Source organism: Grampus griseus (assembly GCF_964374135.1).
Source record: "Grampus griseus genome assembly, chromosome: X".
NCBI classification, from domain to species: Eukaryota; Metazoa; Chordata; class Mammalia; order Artiodactyla; family Delphinidae; genus Grampus; species Grampus griseus.
This window is the reverse complement of record NC_138999.1, coordinates 20801661-20826368: the sequence shown is the minus strand read 5'-3', so window position 1 is coordinate 20826368 and position 24708 is coordinate 20801661. Positions and strand designations below refer to the sequence as shown.

At 41.9% G+C, this 24708-nt stretch overlaps 1 protein-coding gene across 2 annotated transcripts in view; it reads left to right on the top strand.

Annotated features, from left to right (window-relative positions):
- The window catches only part of PCYT1B (phosphate cytidylyltransferase 1B, choline), a gene marked incomplete at both ends in the record, with an annotated part of 160957 nt that overhangs the window by 67477 nt on the left and 68772 nt on the right, over positions 1 to 24708 (top strand). For both annotated transcript variants that reach the window (XM_082681041.1, XM_082681040.1), the window contains 2 exons: positions 1401 to 1500; positions 14134 to 14250. In XM_082681041.1, the coding sequence (XP_082537167.1) occupies positions 1401 to 1500; positions 14134 to 14250 (217 nt within the window). The remainder of the gene's footprint in view (positions 1 to 1400; positions 1501 to 14133; positions 14251 to 24708) is intronic.

Sequence of the window (24708 nt, the reverse complement as noted above, 5' to 3'; positions counted from 1 at the left end):
CTTGGTTTGCTTTCAGAGTCCCGAATGGGAGGGTGGGGCTTAAGAAAGTCTCAGGCAGCTGGGAGGTCTCCAAAGAACTCTGGGGCAGGACTCCAGCTCCCAGGGTGGAAGGTTCTACAGTGGGGAGAGGGTGGGCACAGGGCAGGACGGCTTCTTGGCAGGGCAGAGGAGAATGGGGGCCACTCCAGGATAGGGAGTGGTCTTATCCGTGCTTCTATCCCCAGTTCTAAGATAGTGCCTGACATATATTTGAATGAGTGAGTGACTGAGTGAGTGAATGAGTGAATGAGTAAATGAATAGCAGAAGTGGGCCACAGCCCCCCGTCACATATGTGGATCATTCTTCAGTCGAGTCTTCCCAAGTTAAGGAACACCTGTGTCTATCTCTAAGCAGTAATTCATGCAACAATATGAGTATGCGTGCAACAGTATGTTCACAGTGACTCGCCACCTTCAGCTTTAAAAATATTAAAGATGACATAGCGATGACCACGGTAAGGACGTGGTTCAAAGACTACAAATAGATTCGGGATTGCATTTGCCCTGTTTACAAAAATACTGCTCGCTTTGTCTTCCTCTGTCTAGAGAGAGTGAGGTTTTCATTTTAAGAGGCTGACTCAAAAATGCAGGGCCACTTCCTGGGCAAGCTTCCAAGTGACTACATCTCCCTGACAGCGCTCCCCAGAGCCCTAGCGCAAGCTGCCTGGGGCGGGGCCTCCAGCCGTTGGTGGCTGTGGGAGCTACCAGAGGAGCAGTTATCTGCAGCCCGCCAGAAATGCTGTGCTTTTAGGCACCCCCCCCCACCCCCGGGGCACAGATAACGGCTTTGGCCTTTGCCCTAAAGAGACGTCAGAGTTTGTGATTGGCCAGGCCGCTGTGTGTGAAATACAGATGTCTGCCACACTCCTGACTATGGCATTCCTTCCAGCCGAGTACCCCCGGGTGTGGGTAAGTCTGAATGTTTGAAGTCTGCCCTTGTTGCTGCTGGAATGCTCAAAGCTGAGCGTTGTGACTTTCCGGGGCATGACTTAGCATATTTCTTAATCCTGCTAAGCCTCAGTTTCCTTTTCTGTGATATAGAGATGGTATTATCCTGCACTGTAGAAGGATAGAATGCCTATAGGAGGAGAGCAGTAGCTAGCCATCGTGGGACCACATCTGGTACCTGGCAGACAGTACACACTGAAGAGCTCTTATTTCTGAAGCATCATTCAAAAAAAAAAAGGTTTCAATGACAGCGTCCGTTTTTATTTCTAACAGTACAATATTTCTCCAAAAGACTCAGCAGATATCTTCTACTTAATCACACGGGCGTAGCCAACAGAAATAAAACTTCAGGGGAAGTTAGTGCCAAAGGAAAGTTTGTCGGACTATATTCCCTTTCTCTTTTTCCCTTCTAGACCCTGACTGCACCTGCCCCATTTGCAGATGAAACCAGCTGCCAGTGCCAAGCACCCCATGAGAAACTGACCATTGCTCAGGCCCGCTTAGGAACACCAGGTGAGGCTATGCTTCTTGTTCTGCAGACGGGCCCTGTCCTGAGTTCTCAAGTGGCAGAAAGGCCATCATTATTTGAGCAGCACTGGCTTTGAATTGGAGAGATGAATTTAGAGATGACAGCACAGTGCCAGAAGGGTAAACACCAACGGCGATAAACTACGCCAAGCAAAGTAGCCGAGGGAAAGCTGCCGCGGGATACGGGAGTTGGAGGCCAAGCGCTGCCATTTAGTCATTCTACTGCCTTGGGCGAGTCATGAGAACAATCTGAATCTGTTTCCTCATGTGCAAACAGGGCCAATGGTACCTGCTTCACAAGGTTTTTGTGACAACTAGATTGTGTTAAAAATACCATAGCGTTTTTTTAAAAACTGTGAAGTCGTAGATAAGCCTATGCTACTGTAATTGTTATCATTCTTAAAAATCTGTGGGTTTTTTTTAGCATCTTTATTGGAGTATAATCGCTTTACAGTGTTGTGTTAGATTCTGCTGTATAACAAAGTGAGTCAGCTCTATGCATACATATAAACCCATATCCCCTCCCTCTTGTGTCTCCCTCCCTCCCACCCTCCCTATCCCACTCCTCTAGGTGGTCGCAAAGCACTGAGCTGATCTCCCTTTGCTATGCAGCTGCTTCCCACTAGCTAGCTATTTTACATTTGGTAGTGCATATATATCAATGTTACTCTCTTACTTCGTCCCAGTTTACCTTTCCCCCTCCCCGTGTCCTCAAGTCCATTGTCTACCTCTGTGTCTTTATTCCTGTCCTTCCCCTAGGTTCATCAGAACCATTTTTTTTTAGATTCCATATATATGTGTTAGCATATGGTATTTGTTTTTCTCTTTCTGACTTACTTCACTCTGTATGACAGACTCTAGGTCCATCCACCTCATTACAAATAGCTAAATTTTGCTTCTTTTTATGGCTGAGTAATATTCCATTGTGTATATGTGCCACATCTTCTTTACCCATTCATCTGTCAGTGGACACTTAGATTGCTTCCATGTCCTGGCTACTGTAAATAGAGCTGCAATGAACATTGTGGTACATGACTCTCTTTGAATTATGGTTTTCTCAGGGTATATGCCCAGTAGTGGGATTGCTGGGTCATATGGTAATTCTATTTTTAGTTTTTTGAAGAACTTCCTTACTGTTCTCCATACTGGATGTATCAATTTACATTCCCACCAACAGTGCAAGAGGGTTCCCTTTTCTCCACACCCTCTCCAGCATTTATTGTTTGTAGATTTTTGATGCTGGCCATTCTGACTGGTGTGAGATGATATCTCGTTGTAGTTTTGATTTGCATTTCTCTAATGATTAATGATGTTGAGCATCCTTTCATGTGTTTGTTGGCAATCTGTATATCTTCTTTGGAGAAATGTCTCTTTAGGTCTTCTGCCCATTTTTGGATTGGGTTGTTTGTTTTTTTGTTATTGAGCTGCATGAGCTGCTTGTAAATTTTGGAGATTAATCCTTTGTCAGTTGCTTCATTTGCAAATATTTTCTCCCATTCTGAGGGTTGTCTTTTCATCTTGCTTATGGTTTCCTTTGCTGTGCAAAAGCTTGTAAGTTTCATTAGGTCCCATTTGTTTATTTTTGTTTCTATTTCCATTTCTCTAGGAGGTGGGTCAAAAAGGATCTTGCTGTGATTTATGTCATAGAGTGTTCTGCCTATGTTTTCCTCTAAGAGTTTGATAGTGTCTGGCCTTGTATTTAGGTCTTTAATCCATTTGAGGTGTTTTTTTTTTTTTTTTTTGCGGTATGTGGGCCTCTCACTGTTGTGGCCTCTCCCGTTGTGGAGCACAGGCTCCGGACGTGTAGGCTCAGCAGCCATGGCTCACGGGCCCAGCCGCTCCACGGCATGTGGGATCTTCCCGAACTGGGGCACGAACCCACGTCCCGTGCATCGGCAGGCGGACTCTCAACCACTGCGCCACCAGGGAAGCCCTGAGTTTATTTTTGTGTATGGTGTTAGGGAGTGTTCTAATTACATTCTTTTACATTTAGCTGTCCAGTTTTCCCAGCACCACTTATTGAAGAGGCTGTCTTTTATCCATTGTATACTCTTGTCTCCTTTATCAAAGATAAGGTGACCATATGTGCGTGGGTTTATCTCTGGGCTTTCTATCCTGTTCCACTGATCTATATTTCTGTTTTTTGTGCCAGTACCATACTGTCTTGATTACTGTAGCTTTGTAGTATAGTCTGAAGTCCAAAGTCTGTGTTTTAAAACAGTTTCTCCAAGTGTGCATTAAATTAAAGTGCTTGGGCTCTGCTCGAGGAATTTATTCATTCAATCCTTTAGCCTGTACCAGAGATGGTGAGCGAAGAGATTTAAAAAGAACTATAAGGTACCATCTCTGTTTCCCAAGAGCTTTCACTATAATTAAAGAGACAAGACAGCTAGATAGGAGATAAACACCCACCAGTAGCATGCATGCATGTGCTTAGGGGTTAAATCCTGCAGCACAGATGATAACTGACAATTTTAAGAAGGGCAGATTCATTTGGCTTTGAGCAGTCACGCAAGACCTGGTCCCAGACCTGAGCTGATCCTTTAGGGAGAAGTAAGATTTGTACTTTGTGGGCAGAAAATGGAAGGGTATTCTGGATAAATGGGACAGGAACAGCGAGGGCACAGAGATAGGGAATAAATGAATGGCGTTCCAGTCGATTGGGATGGAGTGAAAAATAAGATTAGTCCAGCAGGTATGCCTTGAGCCATTTAAGATGGCATAATTTCATGGTTTCTACTCACCATTGCAAAAAACCAAACATCTCAAATGTAATAGAGTCCGTGGGACAAAGGACAGTTTGCTTAATAATAACAACAGGTATTTATTAAGTGCTTTCTATGTACTAAGTTCTTTATCTGTATTGTCATTTCACTGTCACAGCTCTACGTGGTCGGTACTTTTAGTATTTCACAGATGAGGAAATGAAGCCTTTAGAGAAGCTGTGGATCTGCAGAAGATCATTTAGCTAGTAAGTGGTAGTGGTTCTCACATTTGAATCTGACTCAGAATAACCTAGAGGGCTTGTTAAAACACAGGTGGCTGGGCCTTGCCCCCTGATACAGTCCAACTGGGGTGAGGCCCACGAATTTCCATCTCTAAGAAGTTCCCAGGTGAGGCTGCTGCTGGGGGACCACACTTTCAGAGCTATTGGTAAGTGTTAAAGCTGGGATTTGATCTCAAACCTGTATGTGCTCGAGCTTGATCTGTTGGCCAGTACACTCTGCTTCCCCTTTAAGAATAGCTTGGAGGGAGTGAGGAGAGGAGCAGAGCAGGCAGAGTTAGTAAGCTTTGTAGAGACTTCTTGTGAGAAAGGCAAGAAGAGGCTTGAGGAGGTAGTTGAGAGCAGCTAAACCAGCCTGCAAAGAATCACCTGGTAAGTTTGTAAGAAGCAGATGTTTTGATCGCTCTCCCCCACCCCTAAATCTGGGATGGGGCCCAGGCATCTACATTTTTAACAAGTAGCCCAGGTGATTCTGAAGTTGGTGGTCTACAAATCATACCCTGAGAAACGGTGACCCAGCAACAAATCTAAAAGATGCAATGAAAGTCCAGGTGGTTATGAAGAGAGCAGATTTGACCTCAAGTTAAAGGATGAGCTTTAGACCTGAACAGAAGAGGATCCTACTTTTCTAAGGGAAAGGAAAGGGGATTTGAACTTACTCTCCATCTGCTGGGTGCTATGCCCTGTATGTATTCTATTTAGTCTTTGCAGAAAGTGAGTGAGGTGGGTATTTGCCGACAAGGCAAATGAGACTTGGAGAACTGAAAAGTGGTTTGTCAAATGTCCTAGCTGACTGGGTAGAGCTGGGATTCGATCTCAAGTCCCTTTCACCTCATACCCCTGCTTTGTCCACTACAACGGATTGCCCTGTGGAGCACGTGCCACAGCAGCCCATGGAGCTCAATGAGAACATGCTCAGACTTCGAACCAGAGGGTGGCAGGTGTGTGAACAAGACAGATGGAAGCTGTGATCTTCTGTAGTGGCGGGGCTGTCTTCATGCCCACTGCTGTTTCACCAGCACCTAGAGAAGTACTGTATGCTCAGTAAATACTTTGTGAGTGAATGACTGAATGAACGAACGAATGAATGAAAGTTTGGGACAACAGAAGGAGCTCATCATTTGGAGATAGAATCAGAGAGAGTTTGACCTGATGCAGCCTGCTTGGGTGGGATCGGGCACCTGTAGGCTGTCTAACCGCCAGGCGGTTTAAAGCCCGAGAAACTAGCTAGAATAAGATGGTGGTGCATATTGAAATGCCTGTGTGGTGGGCTCTGGGGAGCACAGGTCACTACAGGAGGGATGAGATGGAGGAAAGGTGAACGACTATTCTCAGAAATTCTCCCCTCTTATCTCAGGTGATGACACTGGCAAGTTATCCAGGAGAATTTGGGACGTCGGTGGGCATCTGGCCGAGGGAACTTCTGTTAGAAATTCCTTTATTTAGAACTTCTAACATCAGTGTTAAAATGGGACAAGAAGTTGGTTCTTTGATTACTTACAAGGCACATATTCGTCTTAGACCACACTCTGATAATCTCTGTTTTATTACAGCGGTGGTCCTCAAACTGTAACTTGCTTAGAATCCCCGGGAGGCCTTGCTAAAACTGAGTGCTGGCCTCCACCCCCAGAGTTTCCCATTCAGTAGGTCTGGGTGGGGCTCACGCATTTGTATGTGTAACAAGTTCCCAGGTGATGCTGATGCTGCCTGTCCTGGGACCACACTGCAAGAACCACTGCTTAAGAGTAACTGTTGGCTATTGTAAATAGTGCTGCAATGAACATTGTGGTACATGACTCTTTGAATTATGGTTTTCTCAGGGTATGTGCCCAGTAGTGGGATTGCTGGGTCATATGGTAGTTCTATTTTTAGTTTTTTAAGGAACATCCATACTGTTCTCCATAGTGGCTGTATCAGTTTACATTCCTACCAACAATGTAGGAGGGTTCCCTTTTCTCCACACCCTCTCCAGCATTTATTGTTTGTAGATTTCTTGATGATGGCCACTGTGACTGGTGTGAGGTGATACCTCAGTGTAGTTTTGATTTGCGTTTCTCTAATGATTTGTGGCGTTGAGCATCCTTTCATGTGTTTGTTGGCAATCTGTATATCTTCTTTGGAGAGTGGACTTGACACGGGGAGGGGGAGTGGTGGGCTGGGACAAGGTGAGAGAGTGGCATGGACATATATACACTACCAAATGTAGAATGGATGGCTGGTGGGAAGCAGCCGCATGGCACAGGGAGATCAGCTCTGTGTTTTGTGACCACCTAGAGGGGTGGGATGGGGAGGGTGGGAGGGAGACGCAAGAGGGAGGGGATATGGGGATATGTATGGCTGATTCACTTTGTTATGCAGCAGAAGCTAATGCACCATTGTGGAGCAATTATACTCCAATAAAGATGTTAAAAAAAAAAGTAACTGTTGGTAGCGGTTGGAGGGAGTGTCATGGAGATTATCTAAATATAATTGTTGGAGCATTGTCCTGTTACTAGAGAAGCTCACAGCGTTTTAAAAATATCTTGCTGTTTGACTGTTATTTAAGAAAACAAGAAAAACATCACTACTTTTTTGAAATGTTTGGTAGTTTTCAAGACTAGGAAGCAATTACCTTTCTGTGGCGCCGTCTTGAACATCCCTTCAAAAAGACAAAAGAGACCTGTATTGGGGGTTCATAATGAGCTTCAAGATTATAGTTGCAACTGAAGTCTTTCACTAACTCCTTCTCTAGCCCATTTTATGACTTCATACAATTGCCTACATTATGTTTCGCGGTCTTAGGTCTGCCCAAGCAGGATCTGCTGTATAAATTCTAAAAGAGGCTGCTCATAGCTTTTAGCTCCTGGACCTCATCTGTGAGGTCAGAGGGTGATGAACCTCAAGAGAAGGAGCACAGTAGAGCAATTGGAACTGGCACCTTTTTTTAAAAAAGTTAATTAATTAATTTATTTTTGGCTGTGTTGGGTCTTCGTTGCTGTGCGTGGGCTTTCTCTAGTTGCGGCGAGCGGGGGCTACTCTTCGTTGCGGTACATGGGCTTCTCACTGCGGTGGCTTCTCTGGTTGCGGAGCATGGGCTCTAGGCGTGTGGGCTTCAGGAGTTGTGGCACATGGGCTCAGTAGTGGTGGCTCGCGGACTCTAGAGCGCAGGCTCGGTAGTTGTGGCACACGGGCTTAGTTGCTCCGCAGCATGTGGGGTCTTCCCGGACCAGGGCTCGAACCCGTGTCCCCTGCATTGGCAGGCGGATGCTTAACTACTGTGCCACCAGAGAAGTCCCGGAACTGGCACCTTTAAAAAAATTTTTTTTTGTTTAAGTATAGTTGGTTTACAAGGTTGTGTTAATTTCTTCTGTACAGCAAAGTGACTCAGTTATATATATATATATATATATTTTTTCATATTCTTTTCCATTATGGTTTGTCACAGGATACTGAATATAGTTCCCTGTGCTGTACAGTAGGACCTTGTTGTTTATCCACCCTATATATAATAGTTTGCCTCTGCTAATCCCAAACTCCCATTCCTTCCCTTCCCTACCCCTCCTCCCCCTTGGCAACCACAAGTCTGTTCCCTATATCTGTGAGTCTGTTTTTGTTTTGTAGATGTGTTGATTTGTATTGTATTTTAGATTCCATGTACACGGTATTTGTCTTTCTCTGTCTGACTTACTTCGCTTAGTGTGAGAATCTCTAGGTTCATCCATGTTGCTGCAAATGGCATTATTTCATTCTTTTTGATGGCTAAGTAATATTTCATTGTATATATGTACCACATCTTCTTTATCCATTCATCTGATGGACATTTAGTTTGCTTCCATGTCTTGGCTCTTGTAAATGGTGCTGCTATGAACATAGGGGTACATGTATCTTTTTTTGTGTGTGTGATATGCAGGCCTCTCACTGTTGTGGCCTCTCCTGCTGCGGAGCACAGGCTCCAGATGCGCAGGCTCAGCGGCCACGGCTCACGGGCCCAGCCGCTCCGCGGCATGTGGGATCTTCCTGGACCGGGGCACGAACCCGTGTCCCCTGCATCGGCAGATGGACTCTCAACCACTGCACCACCAGGGGAGCCCTGCATGTATCTTTTTGAATTAGAGTTTTCTCTGGGTATATGCCCAGGAGTGGGATTGCTGGTTCATATGGCAACTCTATTTTTAGTTTTTTGAGGAACCTCCATACTGTTTTCCATAGTGGCCGCACCAATTTACATTCCTACCAGCAGTGTAGGAGGGTTCCCTTTTCTCTGCACCCTCTCCAGCATTTATTTGTAGACTTTTTAATGATGGCCATTCTGAGTGGTGTGAGGTGATACCTCATTGTAGTTTTGATTTGCATTTCTCTAATCATTAGTGATGTTGAGCATCTTTTCATGTGCTTCTTGGCCATCTGTATGTCTTCTTTGGAGAAATGTCTGTTTAGGTCTTCTGCCCATTTTTCAGTTGGGTTGTTTGTTTTTTGTTGTTGTTGAGTGGAACTGGCACCTTTGATCTTAGCTCAAAGAGTCCAGCTGTGGAGGTATGACCCTCTAAGGTTTAGTATGTATCCTGAGACAGAGAAAATCAGTAATCTGCCTGGAGATAAAGGAAAAGCCCAAGTGATTGCTTCATAGGTTCATTTTCATTAAAGCTGACATTTTTTCTTAAAGGGAAACTGAGTTCTGATTTCCTATTTTCCTTCACAGAAAGGGAATTTGTATTATTCTGTTCACACAGTGATACATGTAGTTTTCCAAATTCATTTTTCAAGAGCCACCTGAATGAATTTTGCCTTATTTCTGTGCCACCTGTACTGTAATTTACTTAATTTTTTAAAAAATATACTCTTTCTTTTTTAACTTAAATTTAATGTATTTTGAAAAGCAAACATCAATCATCATTTATTGAAAAGAGCATCACTGGCTATAAGTAGAAGGAAATGATTAAGTTTATATCAAACTATGTAAACTTTGTGACATAGGTAACTATTAGATTTTAAAAGGTTAAATTTTGTGCCACCTCTCTTGCACATCAGCTGTACACAAAAACAATGCCAGTTACCATAATTACTGGGCATTCAGTAACAGTCTTTCTCTCTCTCTTTTTTTTAAAAGACTCCATAATGGCATGTCGTTTTCTAGAAGGCATCATGAGTTAGAAGAAAGAGCAGTGGCGTTTGGTTTGCACTCACACTCCATCATAGGTTGGTTATATGATGCTGGGTAAGCTGCTCAGCTTCGCTGAGCTTCCATTTTCCCCTCTATGAGAGAGGATAGTAAGTCCGCTCTCCTCTACCTACCTCACAGACTTGATGGAAAGATTAAGTGAAATACACGTGCTCTGTAAATCATACGTACTTTTAAGGCATTGTTAATAAGCTGCATTTTAAGAGCCATAATAAAAAATGAATAATCACCCTTTTATTATTGCCTGAATCTGAAACAATACCAAGAAACACCATAACATGCCCTACAAAAATGTGAATTCAGATGTACTGTAGTTGGTGACTGCCTCCTATCTTGCCGTATGGTATGTGTATGTTTAACTTTTTAACCAACTGCCCAACTGCTTTCTAATGTATTTGTACCATTTACATTCCCAGCAGCAGTGTATGAGAGTTCCAGTTGCTCGATATCCTCATCAGCACTTGGTATGATCAATAGTTTTTAGTCATTCTAGTGAGTATGAAGTACTATCTCAGGGTTGCTTTAATTTGTATTTCCCTAATGACTAATGGTATTGAGGATCTTTTCATGTGCTCATTTGCCATTCATCTATTTATTTTCTTTGGTGAAATGTCTGTTGAAATTTTTTTGCCCTTTCTGTAGCTTTTTTTTTTTTTTTTCCCCTGATACGCGGGCCTCTCACTGTTGTGGCCTCTCCCATTGCGGAGCACAGGCTCCGGCCGCGCAGGCTCAGCGGCCACGGCCCACGGGCCCAGCCACCCCGCGGCATGTGGGATCTTCCCGGACCGGGGCACGAACCCATGTCCCCTGCATCGGCAGGCGGACTCCCAACCACTGCGCCACCAGGGAAGCCCTTTTTGCCCTTTTAAAAATGAGTTGTTTATCTTATTATTGAGTTTTGAGGGTTCTTTATATATTCCAGATACAAGTCTTATATCAGATACATATTTTGCAGATATTTTCTCCCTAAGACTTGCTTTTCATTTGTGTAAAAATGTCTTTTGAAGAGTAAAGGTTTTAAATGAAGTTTAATATATAACTTTTTTTTTTGTTTTATACTATGTCCTTTTTGGTTCCTATTTAAGAAATTTTTGTCAGATTCAAAGTCACTAAGATTTTCTCCTGTTTTTTTCTAGAAGTTTTGTAGTTTTAGCTTTACGTTTAGGTCTATGATCCATTTAGAGTTAATTTTTGTATACGGTGTGAGATGCTATGTAACATATTACCACAGACCTAATGGCTTAAAACACTGCACATTCATTGTGTCACAGTTTCCATGGATCAGTAGTCCAAGCCTGGCTTAGCTGAGTCTCCTGCTCAGGGTTTCACAAGGCTGCATTCAAGGTGTCACCCAGGGCTCAGCTCTCATCTGGAAGCTTGACTGGTGGATCTGCTAGATCTGCTTCCGAGCTCACTCAGGTTGTTGGCAGAATTTATTTCCTTGTAACTTTAAGACCAAGGATCTAGCTTCTTGCTGGTTGTCAACCAGAGACCACCCTCGGCTCCTAGACGACACCTGCAGTTCCTTGCCACATGGCCCTCTCAAAATATGGCAGCTTGCTTCTTCAAAGCCACCAAGGAAGAAAGAATGAGTCTGCTAGCAAAATGGAGTCTTATATACTATAACATAACCATGGGAGAGACATCTATCACCTTTGTCATATTCTCCTGGTTAGAAGCAAGGCATGGGTCCCACTCCCACTTCAAAGGGAAGGGATCTCACAGAAGTGTGAACAGCAGGAGGTGTGGGGGTCAGTGGGAACTACCTTAAGGTCTCTCCACCATGGCCATGGAATAGGTGTGCCCCACCTTTTGATCATTGCCAAACCTCTAGCTTCACAGGCCGCTGGTTCCCAGCACAGACCCTCTAGAGAGTCCCCAGATGCCTAAAAGGATGTCCAGAAAAACCTCGAACAAAAGAGTAAAACAAATAAACATACCAACTAACTTACAAAGCCACAGTCTATTAAAAAATATTATGGAGAATTTCAAACATTCACAAAAGTAGAACAATATAATGAACCTTCATGTGTCCATCACCCATACCTAACAACCACCATCCTGTAGCCTTCCCTCATCAACTCTCCCCTCTTGAATTATTTGAAACGAAATCCCCGGCTTCCTATTATTTCATCCATAAATACTTGTGTATATATGTCTTAAAAAATAAGAACTCTGCGTTTTTTTTAAGGCATAACCACTATATCATTATCTCACCTAAAAAATTAACAGCAATTCTTTAATATCATCAAATATCCAGTGTTCCAATTTCCAGTTATCTTATGTCATCATTTATTTATAGTTTGTTTGAACCCAAATCCAAATAATGTCTATATATTACAATATGTTGAGGTGTTTTTTTAAATATCTTTTAATCTCCAAGTCCCCCCCTCTATCTCTTTCCCTCTTCTTTTTTTTTTCTTGAAGTTTACTTGTTGAAGAGATGAGGGATTTTTTTTTTTTGGTCCTGCAGAATTTCCCAGTCTAGAAATTGCTGACACACCACAATTTTAAAAAGTGAGCTTACTGCAAAATCAACTCCACAAATACTCTTCACAAATTTACTAAATGGCCTTTTTTCTCAGTAACTATATCTTCTTTCTTTACTTTTCTTTCCTCCCTGCTTCCTGAATTTATTTATCTTGATCACTTCTGAATCAATAACACAAAGTTCTGCAAAACTGCCACCTGCTTCCCCCTGGGGTTTATATCTTAAAACAAATTTTCCTCAATTGAATTCAAATTGAATAAGAGCTTTGAAACCAAGGATCCCTCATTAGACAGTTTGTTATTTCAAAGTATTTTCTATTTACCGTGCCTTATTTAGAATACAGTATAATCCTGTGAAGGCAATTCTCTTTGTTCAAAACGGTGTATAATTGGGAATAATTGCAATTCCCTATCTGACAGAAAGTCTCTCGAGTTTTTATTAGAGAAATTTAATTTATTAGAAACATTGTACCATCTGAATATATTAATGTAATATTCCTTTCAATTTATGTTCTAATTTAACGAGGTTGTATTACATCAAGAAATAATCACAGTTTTAAATCTGAGCCTTAAAGATCATTCAACAGAAGTGTGCATTGATTTCTTTTTTTAAAATTTATAACATCGATATAATATGTGTATCTAGTTTAAAAAGTTAGTAGTACTCTTAGGCTCGTAAAACAAATCAACCAGCAATCCCTTTCCCTACCTGCCCCACCTCTGATTCTTGTTCTCTGTAGATATTCAGCACTTGACAATCGACTTTCCAAAATGTTGTTGACATCTCTAATCCACTCTCATTGCCTTTCTTGTTTCCTCTGCCCTTGCGGGATTATCCCTTTTTAATTCTTTCTCTGTAATTCTTGTGGTGTTAGAGCGGAAGTGGAGCTAAGTGTGTGTGTGTTCAGTTTGCCACGTTTAGTTTGTCGTTCGCCATATTTTCATTTTCTAGTTCCTTTGCTGAGAATCCAAAATGGTGTAAAAGTAAAAGTTGGCACCCAGCCCCTCTACCTCCCTATGTCTCCCTCTTACTGGAGGGGATGGGTCTTTGGCTGACTCAGCAAAAGTGTCATCCTGCGGTTCCTAGTGCAGTCTCCTGGCTCCCGGGAAGCTCTGGTGAAGTGTGTCCCTCTTCCTCAAGAAATAGCACTTCCCAAGCACTGTATGCCACAGTGAGAATGTCTCTTGTGGCCAATTTGCTCTTGACCCTTCTCCCTAGGAATGACTGTAGTGTGGGTCACTCACCTCCAACCCTGAGCACCCCCCCACGTAACTTTTGCTCCCTGACACTCCTCCCCTTGGGGCATGTACACCCCGCCCCATGTCTTAGGATACCAAAGAGAATAGGGAGTGACCTTTGTGCAGTGTATGCTGGTAAATGTTTAACAACTGGCCCTCCAGGGGGAAATAAGCCCTGATTTGAGCATTTGCCAATCTCTATGGTGTAAATACTCCTACCAAGGCTGATTTTACACTGCCATGGTGACTTGGAAGAGGTGCACAGCTGTGTCTTTGCCTTTGGGAATAGGACTCTGGGTCTTAGTTCAGGACTGCCAGACTCGAGGATAAAGTCATTTGTCCTTTTCATTGAGCTCCTCAGTCACTCGTACCTCGATATTCCTGCTGGGCTGACTCTGTCAACCCTTTGGTTATGTCTGGTGTGTCTGAATTTGCCAGCTCAGCCACCTGAGACTCTACTCTGGATCAAGAAAACTCCCCAGTGCTGTGCGGCTAAAAATGTGTGTTCTGGGTCAATCTTAATTTTGTTACGTTTTTACTCTGCTTCGATGTCCTTAGAAGAACCTCTTGGTAAAGTTAATTTCGTGCACTAATATGAAACTGATGGTTTGTAGACATTGTGTTTTCTCCAGGTAAACCTTATTACAGTGCTGTACTGATGGAAGGATCGGGTGACTGGGATTCCTTATTCTGCAGTTCTGTTGATGATGTTTTCTTTCTTCCACAGTTGACAGACCTGTCAGAGTATACGCAGATGGAATATTTGACCTCTTCCACTCAGGTCACGCAAGGGCACTCATGCAAGCAAAAACACTGTTTCCCAACAGCTACTTGTTGGTAGGAGGTAAGAAGTGCATTTTGTCTTTGTCTAGAAAACTCTTGTATAATGTGCTTCCTGAAAAGGACCCCTTTCAGACTTCCATCATTAACACCTCACATTGTAAATGCTCCCAGTTCAGCCTATATTGCGTCGCTTGTTCACTGCGTGAAATTTAAAATGATATTTAAAAAACCATAGGGGAAATTACGTCCTCAGATTATAAACCATTGATTCCCAGAGAAAGACGAATAATACCACCAAGGGTAACTGCTTCATGTTCTCCATTTATGCCTTCTTGTGTTTGAGGCATGATCCAATTTCTGTTTCTGAAATTTCCTAGAGGGTTAGGAGAAAAGCAATATTATTCTGATTTCAAATCTTAGAGACCTGAGGGGATTCAGGGTGATTAATGGTAAGTAAGGTCATTGTCTGTTTCCTTGGTGTGACCCACAGGACTTAGGACCATGTTGTGCTAATGGTAGTGGCTTACAGCAGTCCCAATTAGTTGAATTTATGTGCTGTGTATTAAAGAAATAGAGATTTATATACCCAGGTAATCTTGGTTTACAGTGAAGGAACTGACTGATTTCATAAGCTTGTGGAGAGAGAAGGGCAGTTAGACATAAAATTTTCTTCTTCCAAAAGGCCTACAGATTTCAGTTTGGGTAAAAGGGAAAGTTTCTGACCTGCAAGACCTGGGTCTCATCTCTGTAGCTTCTGGAAACACCATTTCCTTTCACTATAATCATTTTTTTGGCATTACATGAACTAGACACCATCAACCCTTAGACCTCTACCGTGAGGGAAAAAGGTGATGGTAAGAGACTACATATCTGTTTTTAAAAATATTTTGTTGGGCTTCCCTGGTGGCACAGTGGTTGAGAGTCCGCCTGCCGATGCAGGGGACACGGGTTCGTGCCCCGGTCCGGGAAGATCCCACATGCCGCGGAGCGGCTGGGCCCGTGAGCCATGGCCGCTGAGCCTGCGCGTCCGGAGCCTGTGCTCTGCAACGGGAGAGGCCACCACGGTGAGAGGCCTGCGTACCACACACATACACACACAAATATATATATATATATATATATATATATATATATAGTTATCTTCTACAAGTTTAAAACTACTTTTTGTATATTTGAGAGGAATCTTTTGCAGATTTTGCCAAGCATGGTGACCATGTGGTTATTGAATGGAGTTCTTTCCAGAAGGAAGAGGTGATACGAGGCAGTTCATTTCCCTTTATTTTGAGCGGAAAATCATTTCTTGCATGAGCACTACCACCTGGAGTCTGGTCCTAAGCTGCTGGGGTCCTGGGGAGACCTCTGCAGTGGTTGGGCTTTGGTCATTTTGGCAACCCAAGTTTGGAGGTGGTTAGGTGTAGGCAACACTTAACGGGAACACTGCCCTGGCCCTGGGTTAGCACATCAAAAGTAAAGGCAAAGGAAAAATGTGACTTTCAGTACGTTCAGGTAAATTGGAGAAAGCAGTAAAGTAATATCAGTAGCTGTCCAGGTCTCTAGGCGACAATGCTTTCTCTGATTTACTGAATGATTCCTTCACTTAACAACTATTTTTCGAGCTCCTACTATGTGCCAGGCATTCTTCTGTACACTGAGAATGCAGCCATGATCGAAGCAGACTGTGTCCTCAAGAGAACTTAGAGTCTGAAGGGGAGGCAGAGGTAGGGGTTCTATGAAGAAATGTAAAATAGGGTAAGGGGAAAGAGTGGCTGGTGGGGCAAGGAGGGACATTTCAGGTATGGAGGTCAGGGGAGGACCCTCTGGAGTGTTGACACCTGTGCAGAGACTTGAATGAAGTGAAGGGCACACGAAAGCCAGAGCACAGAACCTTCCTTGTGTGGTGATCTTCCCACCAGCCTATATGAGAATGTTGGGACAAGTGGAGAAAACGTGGTAGCGACAACTAGATGCGTTATTTGTTTTTGGTTTTTTTTTTTTTTGCGGTACGCAGGCCTCTCACTGTTGTGGCCTCTCCCGTTGCGGAGCACAGACTCCGGACGCGCAGGCTCAGCGGCCATGGCTCACGGGCCCAGCCACTCCGTGGCATGCGGGATCTTTCCGGACCGGGGCACGAACCCGTGTCCCCTGCATTGGCAGGCGGACTCTCTACCACTGCACCACCTGGGAAGTCTACTGTGAAATATTTTTAACCACCCTATTAATAAAATTCAGTGTAGGGACTTCCCTGGTGGCACAGTGGTTAAGAATCTGCCTGCCAATGCAGGGGACACGGGTTCGAGCCCTGGTCTAGGAAGATCCCACATGCCACGGAGCAACTAAGCCCGTGCGCCACAACTACTGAGCCTGAGCTCTAGAGCCTGTGAGCCACAACTACTGAGCCCATGTGTCACAACTACTGAAGCCCACATGCCTAGAGCCCATGCTTTGCAACAAGAGAAGCCACCACAATGAGAAGCCCACGCACTGCAACGAAGAGTAGCCCCCGCTCGCCACAACTAGAGAAAGCCAGCATGCAGCAGCAAAGACCCAACACAGCCAAAAATAAAAAAAATAAATTTATAAAAAAAATAAAATTCAGTGTCAGCCGGGCTTCCCTGGTGGCACAGTGGTTAAGAATTCGCCTGCCAATGCAGGGGACACGGGTTCGAGCCCTGGCCCAGGAAGATCCCACATGCCGTGGAGCAACTAAGCCCGTGCGCCACAACTACTGAGCCTGCGCTCTAGAGCCTGTGAGCCACAACTACTGAAGCCCATGTGCCTAGAGCCCGTGCTCTGCAATAAGAGAAGCCACTGCAATGAGAAGCCCACACACCGCAACGAAGAGTAGCCCCCGCTTGCCACAACCAGAGAAAGCCTGCACACAGCAACAAAGACCCAACACAGCCAAAAATAAAAATAATAAAAATTTTTAAAAATTCAGTGTAAGCCTATATTTCACGTGTCTCCACTAATTTAATTTTATTTGATTCCTAGTCTGTTAAACAATCTCCAACCACCTGTGTGTAGGCAGATTTCTACAGGGGCATGGTAGCTCAAATCCCATGACAAAGAACAATCTTCCTTTGATGTATATAGTAGTTGCCTTCCTCTGAAATTCAGCATTTATCACAGCTGTTCTAGAAATACTTTGCAGTTATATGTAAAACAAAATTAGGGTCTAGATTCAAATAATTTAAAATAATTATGCAGAGACATTCAGACATCTTACAGGATGTTAGAAAATTCTCATGTGGGGCTGCCCCACACATAGCAAGATGTTTAGGGACTTCCCTGATGGTCCAGTGGCTAAGACTCCATGCTCCCAATGCAGGGGGCCTGGGTTCAATCCCTGGTCAGGGAACTAGATCCCACATGCCGCAACTAAAGACCCCCGCATGCCGCAACTAAAGACCCCTGCATGCTGCAACGAAGATCCTGCATGCCGCAGCTAAGACCCGGTGCAGCCAAACAAATAAATAAATTAAATAAATACTTAAAAAAAGATGTTTAACATTGTTGGCACCCTGCCCACTAAATGCCAATTGCTGCCTCCAATCATAGTGACAACTAAAGATGCCGTACAGATTTCCAAAAATGCTTCCTAGCGGATGCGGAGGCCTTTGTTGAAAACCGTTCTCAGACTAAGAGTCTTCACTCTTTGTTCCCCACAATCCCAAAAAGGATTTCGAAAAACTATACACCTTCTTACAGATTTTTAAGCTGACGTCTAAAATTTTCCATCCTAAGTTTAAATAGTTGTAAAATATGTAATTTCTGGAATACCGTAAATTTTAACATTTTCAAAAATTAATAGACTTTATTTTTAAGGGAAGTTTTACGTTCACAGCAAAACTGAGCAGAAAGTACAAAGGTTCCCATTTACGCACTCACGCACAGCCTCCCCACTATCAACGTCTGCCACCAGGGTAGTACATTTTTTACAGTTCATGAACCTACATTGACATGTTATTATCACCCAAAGTCCATAGTTTAATACGTTAGAGTTCACTCTTGGTATTTTACATTCTTTGGGTTTGGACAAATGTATTATGACATATATCCACCATTGTAGTATCGTACAGAACAGTTGCAGTGCCTTAAAAATCCTCTGCACTCTGCCTATTCATCTATCCCCCACCCAACCCCTGGCAACCACTGATCTTTTTACTGTCTCCATAGTTTTGCCTTTTCCAAAATGTCATGTAATTGGAATCATACAGTATGTATCTTTTTCAGATTGGCTTCTTTCACTTAGTAGTATGTTTAAGGTTACCCCATGGCTTGTTGGCTCATTTCTTTTTAGCACTGGGTAATATTCCGGTGTCTGGATGTGCCACAATTTGTTTATCCTTTTGCCTACTGAAGGACATCTTGGTTGCATTCATGTTTTGGCAATTATGAATAAAGCTGCTATAAACATCTATGTGCAGGTTTTTGTATGGACATAAGTTTTCAATTCAGTTTGGTAAATACCAAGGAGTGTGATTGCTAGATCATATGTTAAGAGTATGTTTAGCTTTGTTAGACACTGCCAAACAGTCTTCCAAAGTAGCTGTACCATTTTGCGTTCCCACCAGCAATGAATGAGAATTCCTGGTGCTCCAAATCCTCACCAGCATTTGATGTTGTCAGTATTTTGTACTTTGGCCATTTTAATTGGGGTATAGTGGTATCTCATTGTTGTTTTATTTTGTAATTTCCTGATGACATGTGATGGCGAACATCTTTTCATTTACTTATTTAACATCTGTATATCTTTTTTGGTGAGGTGTCTATTCAGATCTTTTTTGCATTTCTTAATCAGGTTGTTCATTTTCTTATTGTTGAGTTTTAAGAGTTCTTTGTGTAGTTTGGATAATAGTCCTTTATCAGTTGTGTCTTTTTCAAATATCTTCTCCCACTCTGTGGTTTTTCTCATTCCATTCACATGGCCTTTTGCAGAGCAGAAATTTTTAATTTTAATGAAGTCCAGTTTATCAGTTGTGTCTTTGATGGTTTGTGTGTTTGGTGTTGTATCTAAAAAGTCACTGCCATACCCAAGGTCATCTAGGTTTTCTCATATATTATCTTCTACGAGTTTTATGCTTTTGTGTTCTACATTTTGATCTATGATCCATTTTGAGCTAATATTTGTGAAGAGTATAAGATCTGTATTTAGATTCCTTTTTTTGCATGTGGATGTCCAGTTGTTACAGCACCATTTGTTGAAAAGACTGTCTTTGTTCATTGTATTACCTTTGCTCCTTTGTCAAAGATCAATTGACTGTATTTATGTGGGTCTGTCTCTGGGCTATTTCATTCCATTGATCTATTTATCCATTTTTTCACCAATACCACACCTTCTTGATTACTGTAGCTTCACAGTAAGTACTGAAGTTGAGTAGTGCCAGTCTTCCAACTTTGTTCTTTTCCTCCAATATTGATTTGGCTATTCTGGGTCTTTTCCCTCTTCAAATAAACTTTACTATCAGTTTATCATTAGCCACAAAATAACTTGTTGGTATTTTGGTTGGGATTGCATTGAATCTATAGATCAAGTTGGGAAGAAATGACATCTTGTCACTGTTGAGCCTTCCTATCCATGAACATGAAATACATTTCCATTAATTTTGTTCTTTGATATTTTTCATCAGGGTTTTGTAGTTTTTCTCACATAGATCTTGTACACATTTTGTTAGATTTATACCTAAGTATTTTATTTGTTGGGGCGTGCTAATGTAAACAGTAATATGTTTTTCATTTCAAAGTCCACTTGTTCATTGCTGGTATATAGGAAAGTGATTGACTTTTGTATATTAATTAACCTTGTATTCTGCAATTTTGCTATAATTGCTTATTCTAGGAGGTTTTTTTGGTCAATTCTTTAAAATTTTACACATAGATGATTATGTCATCTGTGAAGAAAAACAGTTTTATTTCTTCCTCCCCAATCTGTATACATTTTTTAAAATTTATGTATTTATTTATGTTTGGCTGCGTTGGGTCTTCATTGCTGTGCGTGGGCTTTCTCTAGTTGTGTCGAGTGGGGGCTACTCTTTGTTGCAGTGCGCGGGCTTCTCATTGCGGTGGCTTCTCTTGTTGTGGATCACGGGCTCTAGGTGCACAGGCTTCAGTAGTTGTGGCATGTGGGCTCAGTAGTTGTGGCTCGTGGGCTTTAGAGCGCAAGCTGAGTAGTTGTGGCGCCCAGGCTTAATTGCTCTGCGGCATGTGGGATCTTCCCAGACCAGGGCTCAAACCCGTGTCCTCTGCATTGACAGGCGGAATCTTAACCACTGCGCCACCAGGGAAGTCCTAATCTGTATACATTTTATTTCCTTTTCTTGTCTTACTGCACTAGCTAGGACTTCCAGTACAATGTTGAAAAGCTATGGTGAGAGGTTACATCCTTGCCTTATTCCTGATCTTAGTGGGAAAACTTCAATTTTCTCACCATTGAGTATGATGTTAGCTGTAGGGTTTTTTTTGTTGTTGTTGTGGTACGCGGGCCTCTCACTGTTGTGGCCTCTCCCATCGTGGAGCACAGGCTCCGGACACACAGACTCAGCAGCCATGGCTCACGGGCCCAGCTGCTCTGCGGCATGTGGGATCCTCCTGGAGCGGGGCACGAACCCGTGTCCCCTGCATCGGTAGGCGGACTCTCAACCACTGTGCCACCAGGGAAGCCCAGCTGTAGGGTTTTTGTAGATAGTCTTTATCAAGTTGAGGAAGTTCCCCTCTATTTCTAGTTTGCCGAGAGTTTTTGTCATGAATGGGTATTGGATTTTATCAAATGCTTTTTCTACATCTATTAATATGATCATGTGATTTTCCTTCTTTTGTCTGTTGATGTGATGGATTACATTAATTGATTTTATTCTATTTTTTGTTTTTTAAAACTGAAGTATAGTTGATGTATAGTATTATATGTTACAGGTGTACAATATAGTGATTCACAGTTTTTAAAGGTTATACTCCATTTATACTCATAAAATATTGGCTATATTCCCTGCATTGTAAATATATCCTCATAGCTTATTTATTTTATACATAATAGTTTGTATCTCTTAATCCCCTATCCCTTACTTGCTCCTCCCTCCTTCCTTCTCTCCATTAGTAACCACTAGTTTGTTTTCTATATCTGTGAGTCTGTTTACCTGGGATAAATCCCACTTGGTTATGGTGTATAATTCTTTTTATACATTGTTGGATTTCAGTTGTTAATATTTTGTTAAAGAGCTCTGCATCTATGTTAATGAGAGATAGTGGTCTCTAGTTTTCCTTTCTTATAAGGTGTTTGGTTGTGGTATTAGGGTAATGCTAGCCTCATAGAATGAGTTAGGAAACATTCCCTCTGCTTCTATCTTGTGGAAGAGATTGTAGAGAATTGGTCTAGTTTCTTCCTTAAATGTTTGGTAGAATTCACCAGTGAACCTATCCAGACCTGGTGGTTTCTCTTTTGGAAGGTTATTACATACTGATTGGATTTCTTTAATACATAGAGGCCTATTCAGATTGTCTCTTCTAGTGTGAATTTTGGCAGCTTCTGTCTTTTAAGGAATTGGTCACTTTCACCTATGTTATCACATTTGTGGGCATAGAGTTGCTCAAAATATTCCTTCCTTTTAATATCCGTGAGATCTGTAGTAATGTCCTCTTTTTAATTTCTGATATTGGTCATTTGTATCTTTCTCTTTTTTCTTTGTTAGCTTGGCTAGAGCCTTATCAATTTTATTGATCTTTTCAAAGAACCAGTTCTTGTTTTTGTTGACTTTCTCTATTCATTCCTGTTTTCAGCTTCATTGATTTCTGCTCTGATTTTTATTATTTATTTTCTTTTGCTTACTTTGGGTTGAATTTGCTCTTTTTTTCTAGTTTCCTAAGATGGAAGCTTAGATGATTTATTTTAGATTTTTCTTCTTTTCTAATATATATATTCAATGCTTTAAATCTCCTAAACACTTTTCATTGCATCCCACAAATTTTGGTAAGTTGTGTTTTCATTTTCATTTAGTTCAAAATAGTAAAAAATATTTCTTGATTTATTCTTTGACCCATGTGTTATTTAGAAGTGTGCTGTTTAATCTCCAATTATTTTGGGATTTTCCAGCTATTTTTCTGTTGTTGATTCCTAGTTTAATTCCACTGAGACCAGACATTGTGTGATTTCTATTCTTTTAAATTTGTTATGGTGTGTTTAATGGCCCAGAATGTGATCTATCTTGGTGAATGCTCCATGTGAACTTCAGAAGGATGTGTATTCTGCTGTGGTTGCATGAAGTCTGTAGATGTCGATTATACACGGTTGATTGCTAGTGCTGTTGTGTGCACACCCACACACACCCACACACACATACAATTAAATATATTGTTGCTGTTATTATCTTGAATATACTGTTATCTGTTAGATCAATTAAGAATAAGAAAAATAAAAGTTTTGTTTTATCTTCAGTTATTCTCGAATGCTCTTCCTTTTTAAAACGTATATCTGAATTTCTGACCTATGTAATTTTCCTTCTTTCTGAAGAACTTTTAAAAACATTTCTTGCAAGGCGGGTCTACTAGAAACAATTCCCTCAATTTTTGTTTGTCTGAGGAAGTCTTTATTTCTCCTTCCCTTTTTTTTTTTTTCGCTATGCGGACCTCTCACTGTTGTGGCCTCTCCTGTTGCAGAGCACAGGCTCCGGACGCACAGGCTCAGCGGCCATGGCTCACGGGCCCAGCCGCTCCACAGCATGTGGGATCTTCCCGGACCGGGGCACGAACCCATGTCCCCTGCATCGGCAGGTGGACCCTCAAACACTGTGCCACCAGGGAAGCTCTCTCCTTCCCTTTTAAAGGATGATTTTGTAGGCTATAGAATTGTAGGTTGGTGGGGTTTTTCTCTCAACACTATAAATATTTCACTTCACTGAGTTTTTATTTATTTATAATTAATTAATTTATTTGGTTTCACCAGGTCTTAGTTGTGGCTCGTGGGCTCCTTAGTTGTGGCTTGCTGGCTCCTTAGTTGCAGCAGGTGGCCTACTTAGTTGCACCTCATGGGCTTCTTAGTTGTGGCACACAAACTCTTAGTTGCCCCATGTGAACTCTTAGTTGTGGCATGCATGTGGGATCTAGTTCCCTGACCAGGGATCAAACCTGGGTCCCCTGCATTTGGAGCATGGAGTCTTATGTACTGCGCTCTCACTCATGGGAGTCACTTACTCACTTTTTAAAAAATTTTAATTTTATACTGGACTATAGTTTTTTTTGTTTTTAGTTTTTTTTCATTTTTGTGATGTTGAGCATCTTTTCATGTGCCTATTGGCCATCTGTATGCCTTCATTGGGAAGCTATTCAGGTTCTCTGCCCTTTTTTATTGTACTTTTTCTTGTTTTTTTAATTTTATTTTTTTAAACAGCATGTTATTAGTCATCAATTTTATACACATCAGTGTATACACGTCAATCCCAATCACCCAATTCGTCACATCACCACCACCACCACCCCCCCGGCTTTCTCCCCTTGTTGTCCATACGTTTGTTTTCTACATCTGTATCTCAATTTCTGCCCTGTAAAGCGGTTCATCTGTACCATTCTTCTAGCTTCCACATATATGCGTTAATATACGATGTTTGTTTTTCTCTTTGTGACTTACTTCACTCTGTATGACAGTCTCTAGATCCATCCACGTCTCAACAGTTGACCCAATTTCATTCCTTTCTATGGCTGAGTAATATTCCATTGTATATATGTACCACATCTTCTTTATCCATTCGTCTGTCGACGGGCATTTAGGTTGCTTCCATGACCTGGCTATTGTAAATAGTGCTGCAATGAACATTGGGATGCATGTGTCTTTTTGAATTATGGTTTTCTCTGGGTACATGCCCAGTAGTGGGATTGCTGGGTCATATGGTAGTTCTATTTGTAGTTTTTTAAGGAACCTCCATACTGTTCTCCATAGTGGCTGTACCAATTCACATTCCCACCAGCAGTGCAAGAGTGTTCCCTTTTCTCCACACCCTCTCCAGCATTTATTGTTTCTAGATTTTTTGATGATGGCCATTCTGACTGGTGTGAGATGATATCTCATTGTAGTTTTGATTTGCATTTCTCTAATAATTAGTGATGTTGAGTAGCTTTTCATGGGCTTCTTGGCCATCTTTATGTCTTCTTTGGAAAAATGTCTGTTTAGGTCTTCTGCCCATTTTTGGATTGGGTTGTTGGTTTTTTTAATATTAAGCTGCATGAGCTGTTTATATATTTTGGAGATTAATCCTTTGTTCATTCATTTCCAAATATTTTCTCCCATTCTGAGGGTTGTCTTTTCGTCTTATTTATGGTTTCCTTTGCTGTGGAAAAGCTTTTAAGTTTCATTAGGTCCCATTTGTTTATTTTTGTTTTTATTTCCATTACTCTAGGAGGTGGGTCAAAAAAGACCTTGCTGTCATTTACATCAAAGAGTGTTCTTCCTATGTTTTCCTCTAAGAGTTTTATAGTGTCCAGTCTTACATTTAGGTCTCTGATCCATTTTGAGTTTATTTTTGTGTATGGTGTTAGG